General features: G+C 37.8%; 2 protein-coding genes across 2 annotated transcripts; one reads left to right on the forward strand and one right to left on the reverse strand.

The window, feature by feature from the left end:
- Positions 1 to 1,944: 1,944 nt before the first annotated feature.
- LOC146627752 (dynein light chain roadblock-type 2-like) lies at positions 1,945 to 5,223 on the reverse strand. The gene is made up of 4 exons (XM_085358954.1): positions 5,127 to 5,223; positions 3,121 to 3,288; positions 2,931 to 2,995; positions 1,945 to 2,068 (listed from the first exon to the last, which is right to left on the reverse strand). Exons 1-4 carry the CDS (start codon positions 5,221 to 5,223, stop codon positions 2,018 to 2,020), a joined length of 381 nt encoding a protein of 126 aa, XP_085215080.1. The 3' UTR covers positions 1,945 to 2,017.
- An 854-nt stretch (positions 5,224 to 6,077) lies between these two features.
- On the forward strand, positions 6,078 to 10,681 carry psmd7 (proteasome 26S subunit, non-ATPase 7). The gene is made up of 8 exons (XM_085357330.1): positions 6,078 to 6,193; positions 6,591 to 6,682; positions 7,988 to 8,080; positions 8,163 to 8,260; positions 8,367 to 8,447; positions 8,560 to 8,651; positions 9,376 to 9,574; positions 10,074 to 10,681. The coding sequence occupies exons 1-8, from the start codon at positions 6,120 to 6,122 to the stop codon at positions 10,335 to 10,337; spliced, it is 993 nt and encodes a 330-aa protein (XP_085213456.1). The 5' UTR covers positions 6,078 to 6,119; the 3' UTR covers positions 10,338 to 10,681.
- Positions 10,682 to 11,145: the final 464 nt, after the last annotated feature.

Genomic DNA, 11,145 nt, shown 5'->3' on the forward strand with positions numbered 1-11,145 from the left:
ACCTACATAGACAAGGAGATAACACGTGACAAACAGAAAAAGACTAATAAACAAGGAGACACGGGTGAATCACAAAGACTAAAACTCACCCAGAGCATCCTGACCAAATGTGTCACAGTCTGGTACATAAATTGCTCTATTGCTGACCGCAAGGCACTGCAGCAGGTGGTGAAAACCGCTCAGCGCATCACAGGGACTCCACCTCCTGCCACTGAGGATGTCCACAAGAATAGATGTCTACGCCGAGCAAACATCATTCTCAGGGACTCCTCTCATCCTGCCAAGACACTCTTCCAGCTCCTCCCCTCCAGAAGGCGCTACAGGACCCTTCAGACTAAAACCAGCAGGTTTAGGAACAGCTTCTGTCCCACAGCTGTCACCCTACTGACCTCAGTCCCCTGCTGAACCTTTTCATCCACACTCACTCAATCCTTCTACACTCCTAGTGACCACGATCATTGCTGTCATTCATTCTCAATATTCACCATATTCTCACATTGGTTACGGCTATAGATTTTAGGACACTGACATACATAGTCTCTGTTATAATGCGTACACTGTTCACTATTATAGTCAGTTCAGAGCGCTACGCTTCCACTACTGTAGATATATTCATAGCACTCTGTAGATCTGTTTGCCACACACTGGTACATCTATGTATGTATTTATGTAGCACATCTGTGTATTTGTTCATAGTACATCTGTATATTTGCCCATCTGTATAGCAATGTAGAACATCTGTATGCTATACAGGCCATCTGTATATCTGTACATATGTATACAACAGTATACATATGTATACACAATGTACATTTGTCTGTAGCTCATCTGTATATTTGGTCTCTCTGTACATAATTCTGTTCATAACTATTACACCATTTATCCTGCCCTTATCTGTATATATCTGTATATTTGTTCTCCACTTAACTTATCTGTATATAATCTGCTCTTATTGCACTTACTGCTCTTGCACTTCTGGTTAGATGCAAACTGTATTTCGTTACCCTGTATTTATACATGTGTAATGGCAATAAAGTTGAATCCTAAACCCTAACTAATAATAACAATACAGGAACTTAACATAAGAAATCAAAAATACAAAATAAACTTAAAATATATTTTGCATTTTGACACTTTATAGGTTAAAAGTATCAGTATTGGTATTGTATTAGCAATAATGGACCTGTATTTACTTGGTATTGTTTTTTTCTGTTTGTTTGTTTGTTTGTTTTTTCATTTTAAAGCATGACATTATTATGTAGTTGTAGGAGTAATTTCTTGAACTAAGCAATCATTGTGGTGTACCAGTTTAAGATGAAAAAATATACATAAAATCAGGCCTTTACTCATGTGTTATTACTGCTCCAGCACAGTATTGACCTAAATGATCAAAAGTGAATACATACTTTAACTCACTGTGCCAGCACCTTCTTTCCTCAGTCTCATTTCTTGAGGATGACAAGAAACAGTGTGGTTCTTGGACAATGACAACTTTGAGAACCTGTTCTTGAAAAATATCAGTGAGCTCATCAAGCGGTACTGTACCAACCTGGACTGTAACTGATTTGCTTTTCCCTTTTATTAATTTGCATGTTTATGGACATCAGCTCGCTTTAATTCTATTCATTCTGACATAAACGTTTCTTCTGCACTTCCAGGTGTTGATCATACACGTGAAGCCCAAAGATCTCAGTCAGGCATACAGAAGTGTACATCTCCCTGGATGAAATCCAAGATGTCAGTGAATGTTAAGTTGCACCAAAACATTTCGAGACGAGTATTAGTTTATTTATCCAAGACATTGAAACGTGTCACCAGTGAACTGAAAAAATAACGCTGTCTTGCCATCTAGTGGTGACAGTGTGCACAGCCTCACAATGTATGTGGTCTTCTTATGATGTGATTAAAAATGGCTTCAAGGACAGACATTGTTATTTTGCCTCCTTCTTTTCTTCTCTCAGCTGAAACATTCATCTCATCCATGTCTTTCAGCGTGCACACATCAATAGCCATCACTTCACTCCTTCTGTAGCCAACCAGGATACTCTAGTCCCAAGGGAGAACCTGTCTGAGGATAAGGAAGAGTCTGATCAGCAGGAGGAAAAAGAGGACGAGGAACAAGATGAATAAAGTATCAGGGCAATGAAGCTGTTTCTGAGACCTACCGGGAGTATGTGGATAGTGAGTCAATGTCAAGATAGTGGAATGTGTGTACATACGTTACCTCAAGGGTAATTTGGATTTGATATGACGGAAACAGTTAAAAAGTGACCCATATAGTGGATATAAAAACAAATTTTTTCATGTAATTGGTTCTCAAAATATTTGATACTGATATGCAATGCTAGGCATACACCGTATTTGACATTTATTGGATTATATAATGATCCAGAGGTGACTTGCATCCAGAGGTTAAGGTGATAAATTCCCTGATTCTGGGAACTAATGTCTAATGAGTTCAAAGAGTCCATTAGAACATTCATCTGGGACAGATGTGTGATACTCTTTGGCATCATTGTTGACCATAACCATGACCGGAAGTTGGAAAATTATGATTTGGAAGAAGACGCTGATACACACGGAGACAATTCAAAGAGTTTGCAGCCTCCATGAGTATGAGGATGGAGCTCATCAATCTGCTGCTCTTCCTTTATGACCTTTTTACAAGCTAATCATTCAAAAAACAAACAAACAAACTGAAAAATAAATCTAAAATTTGCTTTCGTACAATTGTGTGTTGAAAGATGCATTTGTAGCACCTGGTGACAAGGCTATGTGACATAATTTGACCATGGTGCCTGGTTATTTAAAGGCAGAAAAGATAAATAACAACAGAAATATTATTTAAAACATTTTAAAACTTTTCTGTCTTTCTTTCTTTTTCTTTTTGCACTTAGCAGGTGGTGCTGCAACACACCCAACACCCCTACCTCCATGCCCATGGAAACGTCTGGCTCAGGAAGCTTCTGGATGCCTATCACCAGATAGTTGTTCTCTGCAGAGACATAAAAGACAAGCTGAACCATGGAAATGCAGGCAAACAACTGAGCCAAAAGTCAACAACTACATCACAACAACTAAAATCATTAAGTCAACAAACCCTAACTAATTTACACTCACCTGTTACAACAATGATCTCATTGCTCTTGGAGCGGACTCGGAGGGCACTGAGATCATTCTGAGGATCAATATCTCTGACTGCGCTTCTGGCCAATACCACAAGTTGTCGAAGTTGCCCTGCATATTGTAGAGTCATGGACTGATCCAAAGTTGATCTGATGGGAACACCTTAAAAGAAATTCATTCATTCAGAAATTCATCAGACATTCAGACTGTATTTTTAATATTTTCCTGGATAAATATTCTTTTTGGCAGAGGTTTAGTGCTTCCTATTTGAATAGCTGAGAGCATCAGTCATGCACATGTTTGAGCTGTTACTTGTTTACACACACTGATCAGGAATAACTGAGCAAAAGTGATCAAACAGATTAAATTTACAAACATAAAGTCATCTGTCTGACCATTTTCATCAGTTCTTACATGGTGCTTTCAGTTCCCTCCTCCCTGGATATGTCTTCTCTCTCTGTTTCACACTATCCTGTGGGACTCTTGCCCACACACTCTAACTTTGAGGCCCTCTCACTCCCTCTCTTATTCTCTAGTGAATTTTGAATGTCACAGTTACAGATGTATGTGACAGCTCAGGTGGAGCGCAGGATTCATCCAGAGGAGAGCTGCTTTATTATTATTTATTATTATTATTCCACGGTGTAAACCTGGACTCTAACACTTGATCTAAGCACACATTTTTTCTTCTTCTGTATGCCATGTGAGGTTATGTATTTTTTTAAATTACTACTAAATACTGTAACATTCAGACATTAATCTGCTCTCATTTTTTTAGTCATTTTTTCTCTCAACTGTTGCATTTTCACAGATATTTAAATGTTCTATATTACAGATCTGAGAGAAGGAGAAAAACAAACTACATAAAAATGATCTTTGGTGTTGCAGAGCTTTATGACTGCATAATTTGACAAAAAATCTTAAACACTGCAAATCTATTATTTAAAAAAAATATCTCAGTTGCCTAATGCATCTTGTACCGTGGCTTCGCTGTAGTTCTCTGAAAGGGAAACCAAATACAAATGAACTACAATAATAACTGTGTCCATGGGCCAGATTTATTAATGCTCTCCTCTAGAGCACAACTATCTTTTGGCATTAAAAAGCAGCTGTTGGGATTTAATGAAGAGGCACGGTATCGGTTATGGTACTGAAAGCAGTTTAACAGTAAATTTAACATAGTAAAAGGTGACATTATATTGTTTTGGGGGTTTGTGACAGTTAGAGTGCTCAGTTATTTGAAATGAGAAGGCTAAATGTTATCAGAGAGTGTGTAATTTTAAATGGAAATAGACTGGTACTTACACGGCATTTTTCTACTTTAACTGAGCACTGAAAGTGCTTTGTGGCGGGTGGATGACTCAAAGCTGTGAGCACAGCACTCTGTCCTATAACACTTCATTCTGTCCTCATGTAGAATGTTTAGAGCTGAGTCCCTTTCTGGTCCTCTGTAGTAATAGTATTTTACTGAAACTGAGCAAAACTGAGCTGCATTTAAGCTTTTTAACTGCATTTCTGCACAGAGATCAATACAAAATGAAAACATCTCTTCACACCTTTTTTCAGCAGTGTGTACACAGAGCGATTTGGATCGTTCTTCACGCACATGCTCACGTTCTAATGGCAAACAGTGTTGGTGTAAGAAAACGTGTTAACCAGTTACACTGTGTTGTTTTTGTTAGGCAATAACTTGCTCCTTTGTAATCCTTCATGGAGCCACTAATCTGTGCTGCTCTTGCTAGTTATTTACTGAAATGAACTGTCGATAGCTATCAGCTACAAAACTAACACCGTGCCTCTTCGGAAAACCCCAACAGTAACTTTTTGACACCAAAAGAGGGTTTTAAGCTGCCGCAGACCATTATTTTTGTCTTTTACCTTAATTAACTTTCTTCCATTTCAACTAATTATAACATCCATGAATATTTTATTTCCTCTGTGAAAAAAAGCGACAGAGCATCATTCTGAGCAGTACTGCTCTGCTTTTTGGTGTTGCTTACCATCTGGATCGACGACTAGCGTTCCAATAACACCTTTAGTGGCTTCAATCCTCTTCATTTGTGCCTCAACTTCCTCACCCTGCTCAACCAAAAACATGATCAGGCGCACGTTTACATAAAAAATGTGGCTTTTCCAGAACTGATAAAACTGTAATCAACCTGATGGTTGAGGGATTTCGTGTCCCATTTAAAGTTAGAAAATGTTAAATATATTCTAAAAGAAAAAAAAAAAGGCATTTTTATTAATGTATGTGGCCTATTTACACCCTGCTTCTCGACTGTTAGTGCGATAACAAATTGGAATGATTTATAACAATGTCTTACAAGTATAAGTGGCAGCAGGCATACTCAAGTAATGAGAGTAAAGTCACCCCCATTTGACTTTACTTACTTATCGGAAGTGTCATTCATTTTCAGATACTAAGTGTAGCTTGCTAGAATCAAATGACAGAACAAATACTAAGGCTTTCTGTCTTATATAGTTCATAATCCATTGTGATTGTGTGATTAGTTTCGTATAATATTACTGAAATGTAGTAAAGAGAAAATAAAAATATAACATAGTAAATGAACACAAAATTAAATATAAAGCCAAGACTCCTACTTTGAGTGGTTATTTGATAGTGGTTTGTATCATTTCGGGTTGTAAACCTGTTATAATACTTGTATCCCCTTAAAAAGAACGGTAGCTGATAAGTACTGGCAGGTTGATGTATTGTTCACCTTGTTTGGTAAACATAAACATAATTAAAGTTATCATTATGTAGGCTTCTGCTGTTGTGATTTGACGCTATATAAATAAAACTGAATTGAATTGAATTAAAAGTTGTTCATAAAGTCGTACCATTTCGTCGGCCTTCTTGCTCTTTTTGTGCGTCTCTACGGTCTCTCTGTTGCCAAGAGAAACGGAAGAGACGTCAGGAGCGAGCGGAAGTGTAGCGTAGCCGTCATTGTGTGGAGGTGTGTTGTGTTCTGTTTATCCTGCCTGCGAAAATGCCGGAGTTAGCGGTGGAAAATGTGGTCGTTCACCCCCTTGTGTTGCTCAGCGTGGTGGATCATTTCAACAGGTCAGTGAGATCTGTATTTAAGTTCCGTCTTATTATCAATATTGGACTCCAAAGTGTCCTGAAGTGTGACGCCGCAGCTAGGCTAAGCTAAGGTTAGCCATGCTGAGTCAGAGTGCCGTTAGCTAGTTAGCTTCTTAAAGTGTCAATGTACTGTATGAGCTGTTAATGAATCCTTAAAACAGTGTTATTCATTAGCATTTCTACAAACTAATCCACGTACCCGAACAGTTTGATCTGGTGTCATTAAACATGACGGAGCTGTGCACTGACTCTAGCTTAGCTTACAGGTTAGCTAACGAGTCAGACTGTATGGGCTCCATTGATTACATTTTTACAGAAATCTGTGACGATAACAGCTTCCTCTGCTCGTTTCTTTTTTAAATTCTTGAATCTACAGGATAGGAAAAGTGGGAAATCAGAAACGAGTGGTCGGTGTCCTCCTGGGGTCATGGCAGAAAAAAGTTCTGGACGTCTCAAATAGTTTTGCAGGTAAAGTACATCCTCAGACATCTTTTCACCTTAAAATACTTAAGCCAAGCATTTACACTGTCCATTTCCACTGTAATATGTTTATATCTTTAGAAAATATATGTTCACGGAATGTGTTTTAGTTAGAACAGTCAGAAACGGACACGTTATGACTCCAGTGCCTGTGTTAGGTTCTTGATTATCTTATTCCCACATATCTTTTAACTTTGTCTACCAAGTCCAGCAGCATCTCACAGTCTGTGATTTCTGCTTTATTTTATTTTCTTGCATTTAATAACCATTAAACATCTTTGTCATTTGAAGTAAAGAAATCTCTGGTATTCTGTTTCTGACCTTTGCTTTTCAACCTCTTTTTGACACAAGCATGTCCACTAAACATATGGGTGACCAACCTGATTCATTTTCTGCCATGTTAATATAGACAAATGCTGTTTCTAAAGCAGTGATAAAACATTTGTTCAAACACTTATGTTTGTTTTCATTTTAAAGCTTGGAATCATTTTTATGAAGTTGTATGTGCCTGGACATGGCGCAGTGCGTTCATAACAGCCAGTTTTTACCCAGATTGTCCTGACAACACATCATCACTACCTTTAAGGGCTCAGTACACTGGTCACGTTGGTGACTTCATGTGCTATCGGTAGCGTCAGCACACAGCCGGTGTATAATTTAGCCGGTGCAGTGTTCTTCTGAATAATTGATCAGACAAAATCTCCACATCAGCGCTGATATAGGAGGAAGAGAAGTCAAAAGCAAAAATAAAGCATTTTTCCACAAAGTCTCATCTTTTCAGACTAATGCAACATCTCCCTTTGTATAAGCTGTGAATCTCTTTTGTAGTGATATAGCATTAAAACAGTGGTCAAAACTGACAGTTACACACTTGTGTCTTCAACACAAGTCTGCAGTGGCACAACACACCAGATTACAAAAATTGAGAGGTGCACAGCTGGCAGAAACAGACTTGCGACAGCAGATGTGACGTCAGTTTATATTCAGCTTTGCTATACAGTGGATATAATGGGGTCTTCACACCTACAAATCCCTATATGCTCTTGCTCCCCAGTATTTATCTGACATTCTCCTCCCCTGCGCCATATCCTTATTCATTTAATTATTATTTTTCTTTGTTCTAACTATTAAGCGATTACAGGACACCAGTGTAAAAATAAGTGATGTACCAGTTTAAGAAGATCTATTAAGTCAGGGTTGTCTCATGTCTCATTACTTCCTGCTACAGCACAGAATATGTATTCTGAGCCAGTTTTTAACACACTTTTTGTTTTTGTTTTTTTTCCTCCCCAGTGCCATTTGATGAGGATGACAGGGATGACTCAGTTTGGTTCCTGGACCATGACTACTTGGAGAACATGTATGGCATGTTCAAGAAAGTTAATGGTAAAAGCAGTGCTTCTGTCTCTTAAATTAGTATGTTTTTAATGTTAGTGTGTCATTCATACATTTGCGTTCACTTTTTCAGCCAGAGAACGAATAGTTGGCTGGTACCACACAGGACCCAAATTACACAAGAATGACATTGCCATCAATGAGCTCATCAAGCGGTACTGTACCAATTCGGTAAGTAACTGATTTGCTTTTTCCTTGTATTAATGTGCATGTTTGTGGACATCAGCTCGCTTTAATTCTAATCATTCTGACATAAACGTTTGTTCTACACTTCCAGGTGTTGGTCATCATAGACGTAAAGCCCAAAGATCTCGGTCTGCCCACAGAAGCATACATCTCTGTGGAGGAAATCCATGATGTAAGTGATCGCTAAGGGGCAACAAAAGTTGGAACAAGTACTTTGTTTAGTTGTTTTTCCTCAGATCAGATTAAAAAAATCTTAATTCATATGGATAATTCCTTCTTTCTAGGATGGCACTCCTACGTCAAAGACATTTGAACATGTCACCAGTGAGATTGGAGCCGAGGAAGCAGAAGAAGTGGGAGTGGAGCACCTGCTGAGGTACTGAACAAACATTTGAATTTAAACACATTAATGCTACACTGTTAGTGGAATAGAAATTTCAATAAACAAACAATAAGTGGTATAACAGTACAGAGCATCAACTGTGCATTGCTAGGGCTGCATGATTATGGCAAATTTTATCACAATTATTTTGATTGGTGTTGAGATAAAAATTGATTTTAGTGACAAAAGTGTTTTAATTAGACTTTGATATAAACATAACTATGCTTTCATGTTCCTGCTGATGTAAAAATCTCTGTATCAACATAACATTCATCCTCGTTCGCCTAAATTGCACCTCTCAGAAGAAGAAAAATAGAAATAAAGAAATTGGACCAAAATTTAACACACAATTAAATTAACCGGGCACTGCGTTCACTTTTACACTGTGCTTCATTTCTTTTAATTAAAACGTTTTTGCCAACATATAAAATTTTTATTCAGCTGGCTTAAATGCATAAAAGGCAAAATATAAAATCCTTTGTAACTGCATGGATGTGAAGTGACAAAGTTCTCATGAGTTGTGATATACCTCTTCATGTCCCATGCAATATTTAGTTGTTCTTGTCAGAGGGAATAACATATCTTTTGTCCACTGTGCTGATCAATTTCTTGCAGTCTTTGTTACTCACTGTCTTTAGTGAACATGCGCCTCTGACCAAGTGTAATGTGGTTGTGCTGAGGATACATCACATTAGCAACCACTGCATTGTCTCTACAGAGACATCAAAGATACAACGGTGGGCACACTATCACAACGCATCACAAACCAGGTTCACGGCCTAAAGGGACTCAACTCTAAGCTGTTGGACATCCGCTCTTACCTAGAGAGGGTGGCTGCTGGCAAACTTCCCATCAACCACCAGATCATCTACCAGCTGCAGGATGTTTTCAACCTGCTGCCTGATGTAAATCTACTGGTAAGTTGTTTATGTTTGAGGTCTGTTTACTTTATTTTTAATCTGGCAGCTTTTTAAGTGCAAGAGATTATAAAACACGTATAGCTGTATGCTACTTTGGGAATTTCATGTTTGCACTAAATTAAAGATGTGGCTGTTACCTTTTTTTTTCTTTTCTTTTCATTAAATTTTTACAAATACTTTAATAATCAATGCAGAAACGTAATAAGGAAAACTGTGTTTAGTGTGATAGTGTTTTTAAACAAAACTCAAAAATGAACTGGCATTTTCAATATCGTGATAAAATATTCATATGCCTTACTAATGTGTTTTTAATTGCTGTGATAAACAAAACCTTTGGTGTGAATATGAGCTCTGTGTGTGTTTGGGGGGGGGGTCTTATCGTAAAAATCTGTGGTCAAATACTGCATCAAATAGCAATATTAAATGTCTTTTATTATACATAATAAACTACTAAGATGTTTGCTGGGATAATATGTAAGTTTTTTTTATTTTGCAGGAGTTCACAAAAGCCTTTTACCTAAAGACCAATGACCAGATGTTGGTGGTCTACTTGGCCTCGCTCATACGCTCTGTGGTGGCTCTGCACAACCTGATCAACAACAAGATTTCCAACCGAGATGCAGAAAAGAAGGAAGGACAGGAAAAGGAGGAAGGCAAGAAAGAGAAGAAGGATGACAAAGAGAAAAAAGATGACAAGGAGAAAGAAAAAGAGAAGGAGAAAGCAGACGGTGCCAAGAAAGATGAGAAGAAGAAAAAATAGTGAGCATTCTTCCTCTGCGGTCCTCTCTCAAATCACACCGCCATCTTCTGGATGGTGCTCTACTTTGTGTCCACAGGCACAGCTCTGTATGTGGGTCTCGGGCTAAAAGTAGGACTCTATATGGGGAACGGTGTCATTTGAGATTTGGTCTCATGGTCACAAACGGCACTCTCAAAGACTTGTTATCCTACAGAGATGATGTTGTTTGCTCGTCGGTGTTGGCCAGTGTGAGAACATGCTGTGTCCTGTTTTCATAGTTGCCATAGCCTCGATGTTGCAAACACCCGGTGTTGCTTTTTTTCTTTTCTTTTTTTTTTTTTTGTATGTTCGAGGAAATGTTTCTGTATCACTCATTAAACTTGGATCATATTATAAGATGATTGTTCTGATTCTGTCTTTACATTTTTACACATTGTTTTAATTAATTTAAATACTTAAGGCAAGAAAGCCAGGGGAATAATGTTCCCCTGTAGAGAAACTGTTATTAATAGAGCATAATGGGAAAAGAAAATACTTTAGATCTTTTAGAAATTGCACACAATTTGTTTTCACATTTGAAGCTCATCAAGCAGATGATGCAAAGCAATGTCCTCAGCAAAGGTTCTGACTAGTCTGAAAGACACAGCTAGCACCTTAATGAGTAATAACCCAGTGAATTGCCTGTTTCAGTATAACTTTTTCACACTTATTCTTTCATACACAAGTTTTGCATTAGTAAAGAATAAAAACACTTTAATTACAACTGTGATAATCATTTAACATTTCTGATTTTTTAAATTTGAATTAAGCTACAGGAAACATTTCTAGC

Source organism: Diplotaxodon limnothrissa, linkage group LG7, assembly GCF_057381915.1.
Source record: "Diplotaxodon limnothrissa isolate DT_005_m linkage group LG7, D_limnothrissa_male_GT1.1, whole genome shotgun sequence".
Lineage (NCBI taxonomy): Eukaryota > Metazoa > Chordata > Actinopteri > Cichliformes > Cichlidae > Diplotaxodon > Diplotaxodon limnothrissa.